Source organism: Crassostrea angulata, chromosome 5, assembly GCF_025612915.1.
Source record: "Crassostrea angulata isolate pt1a10 chromosome 5, ASM2561291v2, whole genome shotgun sequence".
Classification (NCBI taxonomy): Eukaryota; Metazoa; Mollusca; class Bivalvia; order Ostreida; family Ostreidae; genus Magallana; species Magallana angulata.
In genome coordinates, this window is record NC_069115.1 from 8,269,663 (window position 1) to 8,293,172 (window position 23,510).

At 32.5% G+C, this 23,510-nt stretch overlaps 1 protein-coding gene, 1 long non-coding RNA gene and 1 pseudogene across 2 annotated transcripts; 2 read left to right on the plus strand and 1 right to left on the minus strand.

Moving 5' to 3' along the window:
- The window catches only part of LOC128183754 (uncharacterized), a 31,617-nt pseudogene extending 10,005 nt beyond the window's left edge, over positions 1 to 21,612 (plus strand).
- LOC128185773 (uncharacterized) lies at positions 5,228 to 8,278 on the plus strand. Its single transcript, XR_008243841.1, has 3 exons — positions 5,228 to 5,360; positions 5,450 to 5,522; positions 8,158 to 8,278. It is a non-coding gene; the product is annotated as an uncharacterized LOC128185773 (long non-coding RNA).
- Positions 8,141 to 10,271, minus strand: LOC128185772 (slit homolog 1 protein-like). The gene is made up of 4 exons (XM_052855434.1): positions 9,088 to 10,271; positions 8,857 to 8,979; positions 8,679 to 8,774; positions 8,141 to 8,326 (listed from the first exon to the last, which is right to left on the minus strand). The coding sequence occupies exons 1-4, from the start codon at positions 9,233 to 9,235 to the stop codon at positions 8,199 to 8,201; spliced, it is 495 nt and encodes a 164-aa protein (XP_052711394.1). The 5' UTR covers positions 9,236 to 10,271; the 3' UTR covers positions 8,141 to 8,198.
- Positions 21,613 to 23,510: the final 1,898 nt, after the last annotated feature.

Genomic DNA, 23,510 nt, shown 5'->3' on the forward strand with positions numbered 1-23,510 from the left:
AATAAAATTTGAAATGATTACAAATGCATTAATTACAATGAAAAAATAAGGTATCTAACAGTATTTTTTAACATATATTTGCATTTCACGTGAAAAAATGCCGTTTACGCAAAATCTCCCCCTTAGCCAAGTTGGTAACGGGGAGATTCTCCCACAAAGCAGCTTTGAAAGGTTAACAGGTATGTAAATGTTTAATCAACTTGTTTAAAAAATTTATTTGTGTAGTAATTTAAATAAAACGTCAATAAAGGAGGCATTTTGGAAAGATTCATAATTTAAATTGCTTAGTTTGAATCGTATGTATCTACGTTCTGCCAATATATAAAAACCGCCTTTTACATTATCGGATGTTGTGGCGTAACGGCAGCGCGTTAGGCTAATGAGCGTAATGATTTTAGGGCCGAGAGTTCGAAACCCGATCTCGGCACTTGTAGAAAAATGCCATACTCTATTTCGGCATAGTATGATTACGCTATATCAACCCTTTGTAAACTAAGATAAAATATATGAGTATTGAATATATAGAGACATGCTAACAGGAACTAAAATAATAGTATAAAAAATAAGAGTGTGTGTGGTGAATAAAATCAATTTTAATACTATTCTTTCAATACATTATTGTTGTGAGGTTTTCCTATTAACAATTTTGATTATTTTTTCAGAAAATAAAAAAAAAACTTTTAAAAAAGATTCTTGTGTGAAAGCAGCCTACACGTATAGCAATCATGGTACGTTAAAGAAAAATCAATGCAAAAATACCATAAAAACCTACTATAGACTGCCGCGGATTTTAAAACTAAACCCCAGACACTTTATTTGGGAATAGACGTTTGAATAAAATAAAACTTTACAAATTAAGTTAAAAGTTAATGCATATTTTGGCTTGTCAGGGCCTTTTTTGTTAGCATCCTTTAATTGTAAAAAAAAATCGCAATAGTACACTATGTCCCTGAAACCGACCTTTACATTGTGACGTGTTTTACGAATAAAATGAATCCGATTTAAATGTTTAATATATTCTTACATAATTTGTAGTGCTGAGTATAAAACGCTTCAAATTTAATTCACTCCAAAAAGTCTAGCTGTCATGATGACATGTACTTAACCCTTCAAAACGGGGTCAAATATATATTTAATGTAATTCTTAGGCATAGAGATAAGTACATATATATTGTCGAATTTGATTGCAAACGTTTGGTTGATATTCTTTTCATAAATAACAATAAAATTCTTTTCTTGACAATGTCTAAAGTTCACTTAAATGAAGAATCAAAACTTAACTGTTAAACTCACGGTAAACGCATGTTAGAAGTGTTTGAGAATGAAAACGAAAAAAACATACGTGAAAGCTGTAAGAATTGCAATAGCACTGTTAGAATAAGATGACCAAGTTTAAATCAGATTAACCGAGCCTTAAATTCCATTTTTGCCTATTACGTTCTGACAGTAAATTTGAAATATTCCTTAAAAGTTTAGCTAGTGATATATGAGGTAATCAAAATTTTTTATCAGCACTTTCCCTACAGTGGTGCTATTATGTATTAAAGAATGAATAGTTTTTAGTAAGTAACGAAAGGTAACTCCGCATCATTCTGCAATTTTTAATGGCAATGTTAAGTAATCTTCTGCGGTCACTTACTTATGGTAAACATTTTATTGAAAGCAATGTTTGCAAGAGGGATGGATGATTGTTGCCATTTATAGACAGCATTGATCTATTTAAGATGAACAGTTTTGAATAGAGATAACGAAAAATACTTAAAAGCTAGAATCTAGAGATTTTTTCCTGTATCTAATATTTCTTTTAGAGTAACAAAACATACCTGCATGTTGAAGGTTGATCTGATGGAAATCATTTTGACGACCCAGCCTATTAAGTTGTTTGCAAGAAAAGTTATCAACGAAAACTGACATAATTAGATAATTTTCCAACGATCGAGGTTCAATTATGTTGATAGACTGACCCAGTTGTTATCACTGACGTTCTAAATAAACATCCACATTCAATACACTATGTAATTTTCTCCTCTTAGATATCCGCAAGTGTTTACAAATATCAATGTATGATCCTTTATTGATATGATTAAGGATAACTTTAAGGTCGGGTGGATACCAAATGAACGAGTACTGTAGGGTGTCTTATCATGAATATTTGTTATGTTTAAAATATACAACGTCAATATATGACAAAACAAGTGCCAGTAATATCTATAAGTCTGTGCTTGTATCTTTTGATGAAAACGTAGTACTCCATAATTGAAACAATAATAAAATGTAACAGGTAACCATCCAGGAACACAAAACATAACAATGTTTCACATTATTATTTTTTATAATATTTCAAAATGTAAAGGTCCATTTACATGTAAAATGGAAATTATACATATACATAATTATCATTACCTATTTTGAAATATACACGGAATATTAAAACCAAACTCTAATTAACTACTCTTCAACTATTTCTTTATCCAATCCTAATATAAAAAAAATAAACCATGTTTTAAAATACATGTCCAAGTAATTTGTAATTTTTAAATATACGTGTACAAGTAATTTGTAATCATTCATTCATTCATTCTTTATTTGCACAAGACATACATCTTATGGCATAGGTTATTACATATTATTAATAGCAATATTGAAATAATGGTATGGTACATGTACATGTACATGTAAAGTACATTAACAATATATATAAAATAAAATTTTACTAACAGGCGAAAAAACCAGAGAATTTTTCTTAATTATCATGATTATTGAAAGCTAGTTTGAGATACTTCCCCAAATTACACAGTTCTTTAAAATTTTGAACACTGAATGATTGTATAAATTTGTATACAGAAGGTTTTTTCCAATAATATTTCTTAATATATTTTACTCGGATTTCTCTATACTGCTGACATTTCAAAACAAAATGGAATTCATCTTCAATATCTGAACAAAATTTACATAAGTGTCTTTCTTTTGGTACATTAGTGTGTCGTCCACTTTCAATTGCAAGTCTATGAGATGACAATCTAATTCTTGGAATTTGTTTCTTATATGTAGAAGGTATTGATTTTGTTAAATAATATTGTAATGAAAACTGGTCAATAATACGCTTGTAAAAATAACATCGAGATGAGGAATTAATCTGTTCTACAAGATGTTGAGTAAAGTGATCAATGATTCTTTGCTTAATTAAAGGAAAATAGGTTGCACAATGTATATACTCCTGTTCATACCATATATGTCCTAGACCTATTTCAAAAAGTTTATTTTTAATTACAGTAACCCAATTTTCAGCAGGTGCCAAAGACGATTCACAGTCATCATACAGCATTTTGTAACAGGACTGCAAAATACAATTCTGACTTTGTAACAATTTGAACCAAAATTTGAATATTCTAAACATTCGTATAGTTTTCATAGGTAGACTCCCAGTTTCAAAATATACAATTGCAGTGTTTGTATTTCTCTTCACACTTAACACAAATTTAATATATTCTAAATGCACTTTTTCTATATCATTTGCAGCATGCATGCCCCATATCTCACAGCCATAATTTAATATACTAGCAATATAAGTATCAAAAATTGACAGCATTGTTTCAGTGTTCAGATACAATTGACTTGGTTTTTACTTTAAAGAAAACATGGCTTTTCTCCCTTGGCTCACCAACTGTTTCTGTGTATTGTTAAACTTTCCATTATATTGTAACAAAAGGCCCAGATATGTAAAGCTATCGACAACCTCAATTGGCTCGCCATTTAAATGCCACCTTTCATTATTGTGAATTTTACCACCATTTCTAAAAATGACAATTTTGGTTTTTTGTACATTTACAGTAAGATCCCAGACAGATGTATAAGAATACAATGTATCTAACATTTCTTGAAGCTCATGTGCAGTTTCGGAGAAAATTACCATGTCATCTGCGTACATTTAAACAAAAAGATTTAACTCTTGAATTTGTATTGGTATGTTACCTTTACACAAAAATTCCATTTCAAAATCATTCACATATAATGAAAACAATATTGGAGTTAGCACTTCTCCCTGCAAAAGTCCTTTGTTATTTTTAAAAAACTCAGATAACTTTCCTGCTGAATTAACACATGATTTCATAATATTATACATACTACGAATGAAATTCAACAATTTTCCTCTAATACCAACGTTAGACAATTTTTCCCATAATTTCAATCTTTCAACAGTGTCAAATGCTTTCTTAAAGTCAACAAAATAACAATACAATCTTTTTTTACTTTCTTATTGACATATTAATAATATTTGAAAGGCTAAATATAGCCTCAGCTGTACCTCGTTTGGGTTGAAATCCAAACTGTGCATCAGTGATTACATCATTTGCGTCAGACCATGTTAACAATCTTTGATTCAAAATAGATGTGAATAATTTACAAAAGCAACTGACAAGACTAATGCCTCTATAATTATTGGGGTCTAATGCATCACCCTTTTTAAAAACTGGTATTATAATACACTGTGCCCACATATTAGGGGAAAAACCAGAAGACAATTTTCTATTGAATAATCTTAGTATAATTATGTAGACTGTTTTACCGTACATGTATCACTAGGTGAGATCCCTTCTCATTTACAGCATATTACACTAACATGCAGAATAAACTCTACGCACTGACATGCATATTTCGGTATTTATATTTTTATGTTAAGGCATTCATCATATATACATTTGAAAATAAGATAACGTATGGTACAAATCGTTAACTTTGACATTGATATGATTTATTACATATGTGTCATTTTGATACAATATTAAGTTGGTAAGATGAATACAATGAATTCAATCACGCTTGAATATAATTTTACAGATTTTAATGATGGAAACCATGCTTGTTGCTCCGAGGTACATGTGACGTATCATTTTCTCGCGTTGTGCACACTACATGTATTTACATCATAAAGGGGACGCAAAACAATCAAGTAAATGTTTTAAAGTGGTCCATTATCAGCCATTTATCAAATTTGATTAAAAGTTTAATCAAAAAGACTTTGAAAATGTAAACAAGATAAGAAACAATGTAAGCTTGTAGACATATTTTGGCCCGTGGTCGATCAGAAGTGTATATGAAACATTGAAATGCTTATTAATAACTTTCTTATTAAATATTAGGTACCTGAGTTAATATTGGTCGCTACATACATTGATTCACTACGTATATAAATATGTTTTAAGTTATAAGGACACCGATACATGGCTCCTGGTAGGTACACGGCTCCTGGTGTAGGTACATGCTGCCCACCCAGGCATCCAATACGATCAGTGTTCCGTCTCCGAGCGTCAGACATCTACCGCCTGATGTATTAAAACAAGCCAATAGGAAAACGCCAGGTATCGAGGGCATCAAGCAGCTAAATGTTATTTGAGTCTGTACGCACCAATCGCACTAGATTACGTAGTTATCATTAATCTTCTGGCAGATGAGAGTCACGAAGCCCGTTGATGCAGACAGCCAATAAAGAGAATGAAAACACGGTCGCCGTACTTATGCAGGTTAAACGAACATATTTATTTACTTAATGGTTGAAAATAAAATCTTCACCAAAAATGATGAAACATACACTTTTTTCTGGTGCTAGTGTTCGTTATATTTCCTATGCCATTTCAAAAGCTATCTTCATTTCCTGGACATAGTCAACATGGTACAAATGCTATCCTGAACCGCAATTATATTCCTGCAGCAGCTTTAAAAGTTGCAAAATCAGAAAATGGAATTCGAGAAGAGCGGAGATAATTTTGTTTTTGGGATCACGATTTCTTTTAAAGATCAACATTAGAAGTAGGGTTAAAAGCATCTGTCCATATTATACCAATGTACTTTAACATTGTGCTTTTAATATCAACTAGCAACTATTTTTTGCGTGTAATTTCCAAAAAGAGAAATGGTGCAATATCTTTATTTAATCTTGATTAGCTGTAATTAAGTATTAATTATTTGAATCTTTCTAATGTGTGATTGCTTTGACTGTGTTATTCAGTACCCTTCTGTTTCATCATCTGACTCCTTCCAATCTTAAACAATGTGGTAAAATGTTTGGCCGTATTTGTACGTCTTACAATAGTTGCAGAACAAGAAATATAAAAATCAATTGTTTATAAGCTATTTGTAAAAATGAATTGCTGAGAGATCGGTTCTTCTATTGACTGGTTGTTTTAACATCATTTTTGGGGGGTTCACTGGGCAAAAGGATGTTATCGCACGAATAAAGAAATGATTAAACACTATGTATTAATCATATACATGTAATCGATTATAATCCTGTCAATTCACGTATAAGCATGTTTATGTTAATTATCTGGCTGCAAGCTCTGTACGCATTACACTTAAAGTTCTGTTTACATTCATTTATGCAGCAAAAATAAAGAAGACGTTGTCTTTTACAAAAAGGAAGATTTCGTTGATTCCTTTGCTAACATTTTTTTTAACATAATTGCATAAAAAAAATTGTATTCGTTCATAGAACCCTTTTTATGAGAAGGTAAAAATATTAAATAGATCTTGAACAATGGAAGATCAAGTTTTAAAGAGTTTACTTTAGTGATTGTACACAAATAAACATCCTTTATCTATAATAAAGATCAGTTTTAGAAAAGAATTGTTTATAGATACATGCATAAGAAACGAATGTACCCTAACTAAAAAAGCAATTGAAATACTCTCTGGATTCTAGTATGCATACTGTATTGTAAAGATATGTAAAGCTAAATAGTTCGTAACTTGAAGGTTGTTTTATCACGTGTTTGTGGATTACTATGTTACTTACCATGGTCAGGTCTTTTTTGATTCTTTTAATTTTTTAAAATATGATTTAAATATGTTTGCTATTAACATTGACAACCAGGTGTTTATGGGTTTACTAGAAATATGTTATTTAAAATGGTCAGGTTTTTAAAAAGTATTTTATGTTTAATATATATAAATGCTTTTGAAACACCAATACTAAGAAAGTGTAAGTTGTGATGTAAAAATACATGAATGCAGCAATAAAAGACAACAATTGTCTTGTAAAAAAAAAACGCAAATCCTCACTTATTGTCCCTTATAGGCCATATATTAAAAGTTTTTTTTTAAAGTTATATTTGACTAAAATAGTAGATTTCTCAAGATTTATGGTAAACTTATAGTAAAGGCATACCCAGAATATTTAGACCAGTACAACAGTTTTTTCGGTTGAAATATTTCACCCCAGCGAATGTTTTTGTCATTTAAATTTAGACCACGTGGTTTTACTTGACCCTTTCAGTTTCTATTTCCTAGAATCAAGATACATGTACTTGCAGTCAAATATAAAATATAGACTTTTTTTTAATTTTAAACTTTATATCCATTTATTGGTGGATGAGCTGTGCATTGAGTTCTAGAAAGAAATGGGACAATAGAAATAGGTTTTTATGATCTTGCAACAATTAACATGCTTAGAAGCGACCCCCCCCCCCGGATTAATTTTCAATCCGCGCCTGACCTAGTCATAGCACCAGTAGTGAAACAGACTATACTATTTTATGAAGGATGTTCCTTGAAATTGGCTCGATAAACTATGTTTTAATTCAAAACAGACATTCTTTATTTTTTTAAAGGCATGGTAATGCACACATAAGCATCAACCATGGCTATGATTTTATTATTAAAAGCAACCCAATGTTTATATTTTCAACCACTCTACACGTGGTTGAAGACGAACGATAACTCTGTTCTAAATACCATCGTTTAGTTTAAATAACTGATAGATGATGAAATAAGACATATATCTTAATATATTTTCATGTTTTAACATAAATCAAAGTAGGATATGATATGAAAAAAAGATCAGTTCTTACATATTTTAAGAATATCTTCCGAACACTTATACTTCCGCTAAAAATTTCACAGGAACTGAACAAATCTCGGGGAAGTCTCGAGAGCTTTCATTCGAGCACCTCTGGATTTATTACATACTAAGCAACGATAAGGAAAACATTCCGAACACATTCGCAGGGGTGTATTTGTTGACAGTTATATAGATTTTTAAACCGATCTGGTGCATTTCAAGAGTAGAACTTTCTATTTCTCATTAACTTACTTTGTTTCACGTTTGACGCAATTTATAATTATATGAACTCTAACAATGCAATTTTTTTTTATTTCAAGACATGCCATTATCAATGGGCTTCATACAACAGTGCACTGTGTCAGCCTGATGTTAAGGCGCTCACGAGACCGGCTGGTACAAGAAGCAGTAAAGGAAGTACCGAGGCTCCCAACAACAGAGCCAAATTTATCCCTGGTCTCTCTGTTGTAGTTGTTGTAGTTTCGATCACTGTTAAAAGGAATACTGAATTATTACATAGCACATATATATATATATATATATATATATATATATATATATATATATATATATATATATATATATATATATATATATATATATATCAGTTTGCTTGAGGATTGTTGTAACGTTAAATATAATATTGATGTTCAATTGCAATCCCCACCAAACATCGCAGAATAGTGCACAATAATACTAATTTGAATGAATAGAACCCACTTCCACCAACGTTATAAAATAACTAAATATATATGAACTTTTCATTACAAATTTTAACCAAACATCGAACCAATATGCTATAAAATTGTAGATGCGCGCCTTAGTCTTGTTCTCAAATTACCTTCACAGTATTTTCCTTCATACCCCGGGAAACAAACACATTCGCCATTCTGACAGTCACCGCGATAACTGCATTGTACATTCGATTCACAATCATCTAAATAATAAAATTGATGACTACAATTTTATTCAACAGGATTCATTGCACTTTGAAAAAAAAGAAAGAGAAAATATGTTACCGAGACATTCAGGAGGCCCGAAGGTTTCCGCAGGACATACGCATTTTCCGTATCCTTGCGTAGTCAACTCACACTGTGTATTTCCTTTGCACTGATCAGTCTCTCCCACATCATTACACTCACCTAAATCAGTAAAACTGCGACGTGAAATAATAACAAAATTTATATTTATTAATCAACTAATTCAAAATCGTCATTAGCCGCCAGTCTCTCTCTGTTTCTGCTACTTACCCAGACATCCCTGGTTTTCAGCAGTAGTGAATGGAGGAAAGTCGTAAAACCCACTTTCACATTCACATTCAGTATTGTACATGACAGTTTTGCAAATGGCATTCTTGCGACAGTCGGTATTGCCCGTACAACCTGCCTCCATAGTCATCTTTCCCCCAAACAAACAAATTGAAAATGCTAATGAAGGAGAAAATCAAACAATACTGCATCCCTAGCACACTTGTCGTCTCGTTGCGGTGCACTGGTATATGAAGAACGAATTATTCAACAGCAACTTTTATATATAACGAAAAATAACCTTAAGGCAGAAAGGTAAATCTGTTGACTACTACTGTAATAATCATTTTGAGTTAAGGCGTGCATACTGGTACTGTACCAGTTATCGGCTAAAATTTAACGTTTTCTTTTCGTAATTCCTTATTTCTTGATATTTTTGGATAAAACTTGGCATACTTTAAAAAGTGAACTCCTTATTTATTAATCTGTTAGTTTATATCATTATTTAGAACCCAAAACATCTTGTTTTGTGCTTTTAAGTACGACCCGAATTTGCCGAGTTTTTACGATTTACTGTACCAGTTATCGGCTTCGTGATAATAACATAGTAAAAATCCGTGTTCATGTTGATTTTATACTCTGCTAAATGTAGTTTGAATTGTGCCCCTTGTGAGGTCATACTAACGTATTCGGGGTCATGTTACATTATAAACAAAACTCATAAAATAATTCGTGTATTACCATACGGTAATACACCAAATCGTATACTATTCAATACATAATTGTGCAATCAGGGGTTCAATTACGCTACGAATCTCTCGGAAATTCGTGAATTCCTTTTGTTTATACATGTTAAATATATTGATTTTATATGTCAAATCAAAGAAGGGATATAATAACGTATCACACAGAGGTAATATTCTATTTTTAACTTATTATGTCACTTCCCCCACTGCTGAAAGTGCAAAGATGTAAAATCAGCGGTAAACGATGATCGTTTAAGCTCATGTATAAAACATATTCAAAAAAGTTTTCAAGCAAATACTTACTTTTCTTTATTCGAAAAAGACGACTGAATTAAAAAATATTGGATTTTCGCGTGCTATAAACCCGAACTCTCAGTTTAGCCGATAACTGGTCTTAGCCGATAACTGGTACAGTACCAGTACTCTTTATGTTATAATCGAAGTATTATTAAAATGTGTTAAATTTATTCTGTTTAAAACTTCTCTTTATTGCATTTTTGGTGAATCTGAAGATTTTTATAGAATATATACTACATTGATCAAAGACATCCTAATTTGTGTTGGATATCAGCGGAACAGTTTTGAGACGCGTGTTCTTCTTAAATGCAGAGTAATAAAATGAATGTTTGCCTTCTATTTCAATTTTAGTTTGTATTACATAGACACACAAGTTTGCAAGCTATACATTAACGATATTTTTAACATGTAGGTATATTATCATCCACCCAGACACCTACAGTCAAGGTATATTCTATTGGATAACTACGTGTACCCACGTGCTTGTGCTTCACAATTAAATAAATCTTGCAAAACTTCTGTAATACTTAGTAAAGTTGTGTAGTATCTGGATTAGAGAGTGCACGAGAATCCTTATATCTATATCTGTAGGGATTATTATGGTCCAACAACTTTATTATTAATTAGATTTATCATTACTTCATTGCAAAATAATCTTATTCTGTTTTTTGACTGGTTGAATAATTAGTTATCTATAATGAATAACAAACGAAATGAATGTGTATCGAGCGTGATCGTTGGTGTATCAATACAATAACAATAACGTTAAGGGTCCTCAACACACCTGGGAAAAGTTCAGCATACAAGTCCATTCTTCTAAATTACTTAAAGATATGGATTTCTAGCATGTGTTGGAATTGAAAATGACAGGAAAAAATTCAAATGGGGGGGGGGTCAACTTTTTAAAATTTTACCGCTATTCAAGAAAATAAAAATACTTCGAAATAATGTGAACTAGTCGAGGTCTTTGGCCTCATGCTCGATCACGCATTTTACCAGGCTATTTGTGTTACTTACTCTCAGCAAAATTCTGAATATTAGACACATACATAGAACATCTTTTTCGTATTTTAACAGAGGACATTGATAACTTGCGACGTTGTTTTGAGCGAGCTACGTCTATCTTTTTTGTGAGCGCACATGTATATTATTAATCATAAATTTATGAGGATGTCAATACGAGTTTCCTGGTACATGTAGGTAAATCCTACCCATCCTGGCTAGGAATAGATCTGTGTTCGTTTCCGAACATCAGGTTTGTATCACCTTGTCAATAAAGAATAAATAAGGGAATTTCAGGTATTGAGATCATCATGCAACTGAGTGTTTTTGAATATCTGAATCGCGCAATAGATTACAAATAACTTTCTATATCCTCGGACAGATAAGATTCGGGATGCCCGTTAAAGCAAGCAGCCAATAAAAGGAAAGTTGCATATGAGACGTCGTAGGCCGCTGTCATAGGTTCTCTACAATCAAACCGAACATGTCGTTTTGAGCACAATATGTATTTTAAACATAACTATGTGAAACATACTGTCCATCCTGGCTATTATAAAATAATTGTTCGATGTCCGAGATTCAGACTTATATCAACTGATTTGTAAAGAAAAAAAATTTCTTAATCGGGAGGGAATGTCAACAAGGCCAGCGATATGAATCATATGAACAAACATTAAATCTACTTAATGATGATTAAAAATAACATCCTTAACCAAAACGTAAAAAATATTTGCACTATAATCGAAGCAGTTAAAAGTACAAGGTAAATTATTTTTAGTGTCGAAGAAATAAAAGAAGAGACCAATGGGCCACATCGGTCACCTGAGGGTCTATATCTACCTTTGGCCACCGTAGCTTTTTAAACCAAAGATTCTCGTTTTCATACTTCTCCAGTTGAGGGTAGGTCACATCCATACATTATCTTGCAGCAGTTTCTCTTTCCCAAAAAATTTCCCCAGGATTGTTTTAAACGGTTTTCTATACCATGATTCCTATTCATTATACATTACAGCAACTCAATGGCCCTTCTACGATTTTTTGAAATTCTGTATAATACTATTTTTTTTATTTTTTTACTGATGGCATGATTTTTTTTCAGTGTCACATATAACCAAAATGGCAAAATGGCTTCCAAAAAGTAATGATTTAAAGTGCCATGGTTGCAATTTAGACACAATTTTTCAAAAACGCAGGCAATTGCAAATGTTTTCCCTTATATAACACCCTTTGCCAGCTGTTTACGCTGTTATTTAAAAAATAAAGTAAGGGTTTTCGTTAATGCTGCAGAATAACCTAGCTCCGAGGTCTAGAAATGTTCTTTTGAAATATAAAAGCCGAGGCGTTATTAAGCCGAGGCTTTAATATTTCAAACAATATTTCGAGACCGAGGAGGTTATTCTGCAACATTAACGATAACAAGAACTTTATTTCTACTCTACTAACAGCCCAATATTTCTCTTATAGAGAGACGATATAGGTCATTTTGACAGGTCTGTTCCGTGTAACCCCAACGGGTTTGTTAGTAATGTTTACATGTGTATCGATCAAAGGAATATCACATGCAGACGACAGAATTGTTCTTTGGATTTTTAATAATTTTCACTTATCTATAAAATACGTTTGAATCATATTCCTAATATTTTAAGGGCAATTTAATACGATTATTACTATTACACGTTATATATTTTATAACACTGTACCGGATAATTATGCCAGTGCCAAGTACGTGGCATTTTTGCGCCCGCTCAAGGCGAAGCGGTTTATAAAAAAAAGCGTAAACTGTTTCAAACCATTTTATATTGACGAGTATAAAACTAATAAATATTGAATTCATTGCTTATGATTTAATTTTTTTACTCTTCATCGCAGATAAAAACGGTCATTTGACTTAAATAAAAGCACTTATTGATACCATTAGGGGCTGACAAATACATTTTTTAAGCACTTGCCCTCGGCCAAGTGGCTGGGTAAAATTTACTTGCCCTACCTCAATATCTACTAGCCCTACCAAATTCTTTAATGTGATTAAAAATAAACAATACATATACTGTACGATGTTTTTGCCCTTTATTTTAAATTTTCCCACTTTTAATACTCTTTATGAAATATATATGGTTTGTATTTAACATCTCTTCCTCTTCGGTTTTCTCGAGAATGTGTTTAAAAAATCAACACTTTACATATTGATATTTAATTAGATTTGTTCTCAAGGTAAAATAAAAAGAAAATAAACATTTTTATTAACAATTTTGGTTGTTTTGATCATTTCTTTCACCTTAGGTGAATGTCCGAGATAATAGGTGACAAGCGCACACGCATTCACAACCGTGGTTTCAATAAGGCCACAGAGGTGTTAAAAATAAAGGTGAAATGAATCTTCAGCGAGTTGTTTAACTTAGACTTATGATATCTAAATCATATTAAGCCTGATATTTAAATTTTTAAAAAGCTTTAGCGAGTGATAACAGGCACATATCCATTTTTAGCATCAGTTATGGCGGCGTACATGGAGACGGTGAACAAACTTCAATGGTGAAGTTAAACATAGAATAAAGTTAAACAGCTCAAATTTTTGTTAAATTGCCATTTTATAAGTATTTATCTGTTAACATATTATAATCAAAACAGTTTTTGGAATTAAAAGGCTCATTAGACTTCTGGGCTGCGTTCAAGATCGTAGCTGCTACGTAGGGCTATCATATGTTACAAACATATTTACTTATTGATAGCGAGCGCAGCTCGCCGGCTCACAGCGCCGGCGCGAAGCGAGCTCTACCGGCAAGGCGTGTGTGAATAGAAAATTCGGACTAGTTGTACATTCATTCAACGGATTTTTTTAGCGTCAGAAATCGGACCAGTAATGCATTGTTTTAATCGTCCCAGTAGTTCCCTGTAATCATGGCAATTTTTATCACTTCACACTCTCACGAGAATCAGCAAGACAATAAAACCAATAACGATGTATACGACATAACGTTACAGTCAATGGTACCTCTAAAGTTCACATCAGTACACTCTCAATAAAAATATAATCGAGTGACGTCACAAAGGTTTACACATTGATCCGGTAGCTAGATTTTCTCGGCGTCAGTTAATTTTGACCCACAATTCATAGTACCAATGGTTTCCAACCTCACGTTCTCCCGAGAATCAAAGTACATATCAGAAGTGTAATTTTAAGAGCATCATGCTTTTTAAGTAAATAAAACAGTATACTTCGCCAGGGACGTATAACATTTCCCAAACTCCTTTTCTTTAATGTTTCTCTCAGATCAGTGGTAATCTTTAACAATCTCGTGAAATTTATTAACTGATCTAGAAATCGTCGGTACATCAAAACGATAACTCCAAATTGTACATGTATATGAGACCAATGGAGGTAATTGAGAGTAATCTTTAGTGGATCAGATAGCCACCCATTTATCTCAATAACTGGATATCTCATATCAAGTTAAGTCCGATTAAGTCTAAGTAATTTGAACTAATGAAAAAGTTATCTGACAAGAAAATCCCTACGTGTACGGATAAGGATCCCCATGCACTCTCTAACCCAGATACTGCAAAGATCTAGCTAGTTATAAGATAATATTTGCAAGACTTACTTGTGTAGCAAACAAAATTGAAATATAAGGCAAACATACATTTTATTACTCTGAATTTGAGAAGTGCAGGTGTTGCAAAAATGTTCAGTTAATATTCAGTACAAATAAGGCTTTCTTTAATCAATAAAGTATATAAACTATGAAAATTCTCAAATGCACCAATACAATACAATAAAGAGAAGTTTTGAACAGAATAAACTAAATATTTTTTGCCATCTCAATTTGCCAAACCCTAGCGTTTTCCAATTTTTTTGTTTGTTAAACGATGGCTTCTGAGGAGGATTATGGTAATCACGATACCAAGTGTGGCGAAAAAGACAATTGCGCAGCTAATTGTGAAGGTTAAAGTAGATTTTACGACTTTTCTCCAGTACTACTAAAAGCGATGGATGTTTGGGTAAGTATCAGGAACAGAGAGAGAGAGAGAGAGAGAGACATGAGAGAGACATGAGAGAGAAAGAGAGAGACGGGAAAGAGAGAGAGAGAGCGAGAGAGAAATTGGCGGGTAATGGCAATTTTAAATTAGCTAATTGTTTAATACAAATTTTATTACTTTTTCACGTCGCAGATTAACTGAATTTAGGCGAGTGTAATGATTTGGGAGAAACTGACCACAACGAGTGCAAAACGTAATGTGTGTTCACTTAGTAAGAAAATGGAAAATGTGTATGTCCTGCGCACACCTACGGACCACCTCCATGTCTCGGTAACATATATTTTCTTCTTTTTTTTCAAAATACAACACATCCTGTTCAGTGAAATAATATCTATTAATTGTACTGATTTAGATGATTGTGAATCGAATGTACAATGCAGTTACCGCGGTGACTGTCAGAATGGTGACTGGAAGGGTTTCCTAGGCATGAAGAAAAATATTGTGAGGGTGATTTTAGAACAAGACTAAGGCCTAAATGTAAAATGTCATCATTATTTCTTATCTACAACTATATATCTGATTTGTGCAATTTGTGGAAAGAAATTGATATATCGATCTTTAGTTATTTTACAATGCTTGTGGAGATGGTGCATAAATTTCTTAAAATCGTTACAACAGTGTAGATCCAAACTGTTATATGCTTGCAAAAATAAGTATTCCTTTTTACAGTTATCTCTGAATCAAAGGAAACCCTTACACAGAGACCAGGGATAAATTTAGCTCTGTTGTTTGGAGCCGGGGTACTTCCTCTACCGCTTCTTGTGCCCACAATTTTCCTGAGCGCCCTAACATCAGGCTGACACAGTGCACTGTTGTATGAAGCCCATTGTTCAATGTTATGTCCTTAATAGATGAAGAAAACGCTTTGTTATAGTTATTTTGATTATATTGCTTCAAACGTGAAACAAAATAAGTAAAGTGAAATAAAATTTTTTAGTTTAGAATTGCACCTGATCAGAATTAAAATATCTCTTTAATTATCATATAACAAAAAATATTTCAATTAAAAAAACTGTTGTAAAGGTCCAACCATTTTGAGTGTGACCGTACCATAAGTTTACCATAAAGTTATTGCAATCTGCCATTTTTGTCATATCAAGCTTTAAAAAAGCATTTGATATTTGTCCTCTTGGGATAAGGGACGATAAACGAGGAACTGCGTTTATTACAAGACAATTGTTGTCTTTTATTGCTGCATTCACATATTCTTGCAACACAACACTATCTTAGTATTGTTGTTTTAATTACCATTATGAAACATAAAATCACAATAAAAAAAAATCTGATTTTATTGAAATGATTTGAAAATATTGTGGAAGGTACTTTCATATTTTTACAGACTTGTTAATGATGTATGTTGGAACCTTTTTTATAAGATAATAAAACAACCTTACAAACAATTTTTGTTTTACATATCCTAACTTACTATTAATATATATAAAAGATTTCAGAGAGTATTTTAATTGCCCCTCAGATAGGGTACTTTAGTTTCTTATACATGTCTTTAAGCTAGCATAAACAATTCATATGTAAAACTGCTCTTTAATGTAAATGAAGGACGTTTATTTTTGGACAATCACAATTAAAGAAAATTAACTTTATCTTCCATTGTTAAATATCTATTTATTTATTTTTAACTTTTCAAAACAAGATTCGAAGAACGAACACAACTTCTTTTACTCACTCGTCACAAATAACGCATCTTAATTAATATTTTTTCCAAATGTGATTGTAAACAAAACTCTAGGTGTAATGTATACATAGCCTGTAGCCACATAATTAACTTAAATGTGCCTACCTTACATGTAACTAACAATTTTGTGATCCATGATATGATTGCATGGCATAATTGACCTACTGTGGGATCATTTATATTCGTTGGGTCAATTTTCGTGGGTAGTCAAAACTGTGCCTGCTTATATTAGTGGGAACCTTATTTCGTTAGTATTAAAAACATGCTTATATATACTTTCAAGGGGGTGTAGTAAATTAGTTGACAATGGTTACCTACGAAATTGGGCACTTTAGAACATTAGTCCCTGACAAACAATGATAAGTCCACAGTAATGAGTGGGTGAGATGTGTTATACTCCAGGTAATGTATTAAAATTATAGTTTTCACTGTACACAAGGTATCCTCATGTATACTGAATGTAAATTGGGTACCTTATATGATTATGCATGGTGGCTACGATGATAGTAACATGTACGTACATAATCGAATGTCAAAAAACACTTAAACAATTTGTAATTTTCTCTCTATTAATCATTTTAAAAAATGGGAAAGTGTATTTAAACCATCTAAATATTAAGGACTTTGGACTATGTGAAGATGGCGTAGAGTTACACAGTGTCGAAGTATCACAGTGGACAATGCACTCGCTTTTTACCCCTGCGACCCGAGTCCGATCCCCGTGATCGACAGTGATTGTATGTGACAGGGTATGGCGGTCGCCCGCTTGGACACGTTGGTTTTCCGGGTACTCCCGCTGTCTTCCGCATCAATGACCCCTTCGAGCTAACATGCATGCCAACGGGAGATATTAGTAAAAGTTGTTAATTGTTGAACTTGTTTCTCAATCGTTGTAAAATAAATAAATTTCTGTCATATTTGATGAGACCAGAGGCAGATAACATCCTATTGCCTGTTAACCCCAAATAGTGAAGGTAACCTGACGGAAATGCCATTTGTAAAGTGAAGGAAGTGCATAACTTAGCCATTCAGTTACCTGTTTCAGCCCATTAGATAATACCTACAAAACATAACATAACGTTACAGTCAATGGTACCTCTAAAGTTCACATCAGTACACTCTCAATAAAATCGAGTGACGTCACAAAGGTTTACACATTGATCCGGTAGCTAGATTTTCTCGGCGTCAGTAAATTTTGACCCACAATTCATAGTACCAATGGTTTCCAACCTCACGTTCTCGCAAGAATCAAAGTACATATCAGAAGTGTAATTTTAAGAGCATCATGCTTTTTAAGTAAATAAAACAGTATACTTCGCCAGGGACGTATAACATTTCCCAAACTCCTTTTCTTTAATGTTTCTCTCAGATCAGTGGTAATCTTTAACAATCTCGTGAAATTTATTAACTGATCTAGAAATCGTCGGTACATCAAAACGATAACTCCAAATTGTACATGTATATGAGATCAATGGAGGTAATTGAGAGTAATCTTTCGTGGATCAGATAGCCACCCATTTATCTCAATAACTGGATATCTCATATCAAGTTAAGTCCGATTAAGTCTAAGTAATTTGAACTAATGAAAAAGTTATCTGACAAGAAAATCCCTACGTGTACGGATAAGGATCCCCATGCACTCTCTAACCCAGATACTGCAAAGATCTAGTTATAAGATAATATTTGCAAGACTTACTTGTGTAGCAAACAAAATTGAAATATAAGGCAAACATACATTTTATTACTCTGAATTTGAGAAGTGCAGGTGTTGCAAAAATGTTCAGTTAATATTCAGTACAAATAAGGCTTTCTTTAATCAATAAAGTATATAAACTATGAAAATTCTCAAATGCACCAATACAATACAATAAAAAGAAGTTTTGAACAGAATAAACTAAATATTTTTTGCCATCTCAATTTGCCAAACCCTAGCGTTTTCCAATTTTTTTGTTTGTTAAACGATGGCTTCTGAGGAGGATTATGGTAATCACGATACCAAGTGGGGCGAAAAAGACAATTGCGCAGCTAATTGTGAAGGTTAAAGTATATTTTACGACTTTTCTCCAGTACTACTAAAAGCGATGGATGTTTGGGTAAGTATCAGGAGCAGAGAGAGAGAGAGAGAGAGACAGAGAGAGAGAGAGAGAGAGAGAGAGAGAGACATGAGAGAGACATGAGAGAAAAAGAGAGACGGGAGAGAGAGAGAGAGAGCGAGAGAGAAATTGGCGGGTAATGGCAATTTTAAATTAGCTAATTGTTTTATACAAATTTTATTACTTTTTCACGTCGCAGATTAACTGAATTTAGGCGAGTGTAATGATTTGGGAGAAACTGACCACAACGAGTGCAAAACGTAATGTGTGTTCACTTAGTAAGAAAATGGAAAATGTGTATGTCCTGCGCACACCTACGGACCACCTCCATGTCTCGGTAACATATATTTTCTCTTTTTTTTTCAAAATACAACACATCCTGTTCAGTGAAATAATATCTATTAATTGTACTGATTTAGATGATTGTGAATCGAATGTACAATGCAGTTACCGCGGTGACTGTCAGAATGGTGACTGGAAGGGTTTCCTAGGCATGAAGAAAAATATTGTGAGGGTGATTTTAGAACAATACTAAGGCCTAAATGTAAAATGTCATCATTATTTCTTATCTACAACTATATATCTGATTTGTGCAATTTGTGGAAAGAAATTGATATATCGATCTTTAGTTATTTTACAATGCTTGTGGAGATGGTGCATAAATTTCTTAAAATCGTTACAACAGTGTAGATCCAAACTGTTATATGCTTGCAAAAATAAGTATTCCTTTTTACAGTTATCTCTGAATCAAAGGAAACCCTTACACAGAGACCAGGGATAAATTCGGCTCTGTTGTTGGGGGCCGGGGTACTTCCTCTACCGCTTCTTGTGCCCACCATTTTCCTGAGCGCCCTAACATCAGGCTGACACAGTGCAATGTTGTATGAAGCCCATTGTTCAATGTTATGTCCTTGAAATAGATGAAGAAAACGCTTTGTTATAGTTATTTTGATTATATTGCTTCAAACGTGAAACAAAATAAGTAAAGTGAAATAAAAATTTTTAGTTTAGAATTGCACCTGATCAGAATTAAAATATCTCTTTAATTATCATATAACAAAAAATATTTCAATTAAAAAAACTGTTGTAAAGGTCCAACTATTTTGAGTGTGACCGTACCAAAGTTTACCATAAAGTTTTTGCAATCTGCCATTTTTGTCATACCAAGCTTTAAAAAAGCATTTAATATTTGTCCTCTTGTGATAAGGGACGATAAACGAGGAACTGCGTTTATTACAAGACAATTGTTGTCTTTTATTGCTGCATTCACATATTCTTGCAACACAACACTATCTTAGTATTGTTGTTTTAATTACCTTTATGAAACATAAAATCACAATAAAAAAAATCTGACCATCTTAAAAGACATGAATTTCTAGTTTACCACTAGCAAACACATCTAATGGGCACCTTGTATCATTTTACATTCCACATGAACTTCAGATAAGTTTTAAATATTGTGGAAGGTACTTTCATATTTTTACAGACTTGTTAATGATGTATGTTGGAACCTTTTTTATAAGATAATAAAACAACCTTACAAACAATTTTTGTTTTATATATCCTAACTTACTATTAATATATATAAAAGATTTCAGAGAGTATTTTAATTGCCCCTCAGATAGGGTACTTTAGTTTCTTACACATGTCTTTAAGCTAGCATAAACAATTTCTATGTAAAACTGCTCTTTAGTGTAAATGAAGGACGTTTATTTTTGTACAATCACAATTAAAGAAAATTAACTTTATCTTCCATTGTTAAATATCTATATTTTTTTTACCTTTTCAAAACAAGATTCGAAGAACGAACACAACTTCTTTTTGTCACTCGTCACAAATAACGCATTTATTAATTAAATATTAATTAATATTTATGTAACTAACAATTTTGTAATCGATATAATTGCATTGCATAATTGACCTACTGTGGGATCATTTATATTCGTGGGGTCAATTTTCGTGGGTATTCAAAACTGTGCCGCTTAGTGGGAACCTTATTTCGTTAGTATTAAAAAAAGGCTTGTATATACTTTCAAGGGGGTGTAGTAAATTAGTTGACAATGGTTACCCACGAAGTTGGTCACTTTAGAACATTAGTGTCCCACGAGTAATGATGATTCTACAGTAATGAGTGGATTAGATGTGTTACACTCCACTTAATGTATTAGTATTCAGTGTACATAATGTATCCTCTTGTATGTAAATTGGGTACCTTATACGATTATGCATGTTGGCTACGATGATAGTAACATGTACGTACATAATTTGTGTTCCTATTTTGTTTTTTATCCGTATTTGTGATATAAACGAAGTGAAATCTAAATTATTTAAATACTATGAAGACGAATGGAAATCGAAAACAAGGTCTCTACCGAAACTTAGGACATACGTAACATTTAAACAAAACGTCCAATTAGAACCCTATGTAACGATGAACATAACCATACAGGAACGGTCTCTGATGGCACAATTTAGATGTGGAATCCTTCCTCTAGGAGTCGAAACTGGTCGTTATCGAAATGAACCTCTTCAAGAACGTTATTGTGTTCTGTGTAAAAGCAATTCGATTGAAGATGAAAAACATTTTATTTTTCAATGCAAATTTTATGAAAATAATAGAATCTCTTTCTTTCATTGTATAAACTTAGAAAAAAATCTAGATGAAACTGTCAATTTAAATATCATTATGAAAAATAATCAAAGACAGACTGCCAAATATCTCAATTTGATTTATTCAGTTAGACAAAGTTATCTGTACAAGTCAAAGTAAACTCATGCGCTCAGAAATGTATATTTGTATATTATAAGATTTCAAAGTGACATATAGGTCCAATTGGCCGGGTGTAATTCGATAGTGTATATTCTCGCATTATCACCGGTGTGAGATCGGTTTGTCCGGTGTGAGACAGCAGTGTGAGATTTTTCTGTCTTACACTGTGTATTACTACGCCGTTTTAAAACATAAACAAACGTTGTCTGCTGTAGGGAAATGCAAAATGGTGCATTGAGATTATCCATTAAGTAATTGTGTTGCTTAATTAATTACAATTTATCATATTTTAAATTAAAAAACTGTCGTATGCTCTCATTTTGACTTGCACTATTTGAAGCATGCGGAGGAATAAACTGAAAGTAATCTTTTGAACGTCATAACAGAAAGTTGTCAAACATCATTTTTTAAGATAATATAATGCGAGAAAAATAATCATTCATTATATACTCGTGTGGGATAGTGAAATTCCACCTCGGGGCCAAGATTCACGGTCTAGGACTCGGCAAAGCCTCGTCCTAGACCGTGAATCTTGTCCCCTCGGTGGAATTTCACTATCCCACACTCGTAATAATGAATGATTCTATTAATATTGTATTGTTGTACTATACTTATGACATACACATGTCACTATAATAAAATATTTACTTACTTACTTACTTACTTACTAATCGAATTTAAAAAAACACGTAAACAATTTGTATTTTTCTCACTATTAATCATTTTTTAAAAATGGGAAAGTGTATTTAAACAATCTAAATATTAAGTACTTTTGACTATGTGAAGAAGGCGTAGAGTTACACAGTGTCGAAGCACCGCAGTGGACAATGCACTCGCTTTTCACCCCTGCGACCCGAGTTCGATCCCCGTAATCGACAGTGATTGTATGTTACAGGGTTTGGCGGTCGCCCGCTTTGACACGTTGGTTTTTCGGGGTACTCCCGCTTTTTTCCGCATCAATGAACCCCTCGAGCTAAGTTGTCGAACTTATTTGTAAATCGTTGTAAAATAACTAAATAAATTTCAGTTTATATTTAATGAGCTCAGAGGCAGATAACATCCTATTGATAGTGATGGAAAATGTCATTTGGGGAGTGAATGAAATGCATATCTTAGCCTCTCAGTTACCTGTTTCAGCCCATTAGATAATACCTACAAAACTGAATGACATTCCATCACCCGGTGTAGCATTATTATAAGTTATACCATCATTTTGCTAAAAAAGAATAAACAAAGTTAGTTGAATTTTAAAAAAATAATTACATTTTACTTAATCACTGCAGAAAAAAAAGGTACTCATATATATTCAATTGTTTTAATTCAGATTAAGTATATATACATCCAAGTCCTAGCCCTCGATTAAAAATTGTGAATGTGATTGCATAAATAGATAAATGCTTATAAATGATTAGATCGTTGTACCTATGATATCGGTCATTTTTAATAATAGGAATTGTAGGAAATAAATCATGATTTTGATAAATTTCAAACAAAAGTGAATCAAACTTAAATTTTCTTACTTGTTTTAATAGCTCTGAATAATTTTTTATTGTAAGGATTGGCATATAGATTTTAAACAATAGAACAGAAAATTATACTCTGGTTCGTACATACACAACCCTCATGTTTGAATTAAATAAAAATGAACAGAGTGGCTGGGCCTTTTGCGTAATAGATATAATATATAAGAAAGAATATGTATACATATAACCTGACATTGTTAATTTGCCCTAAATCTTTATATAACCGATCCAAAAATTAGTTATCAGAAACAAGATACATGTATG

Coding starts and splice junctions, on each gene's coding strand:
- LOC128185772 (XM_052855434.1), bottom strand. CDS start 9,235: ATGACTATGGAGGCAGGTTGTACGGGCAATACCGACTGTCGCAAGAAT. Junction 8,775..8,856: donor CGGGCCTCCTGAATGTCTCG/GTAACATATTTT, acceptor TTTATTATTTAG/ATGATTGTGAATCGAATGTA. Junction 8,327..8,678: donor TGAAGGAAAATACTGTGAAG/GTAATTTGAGAA, acceptor TCCTTTTAACAG/TGATCGAAACTACAACAACT.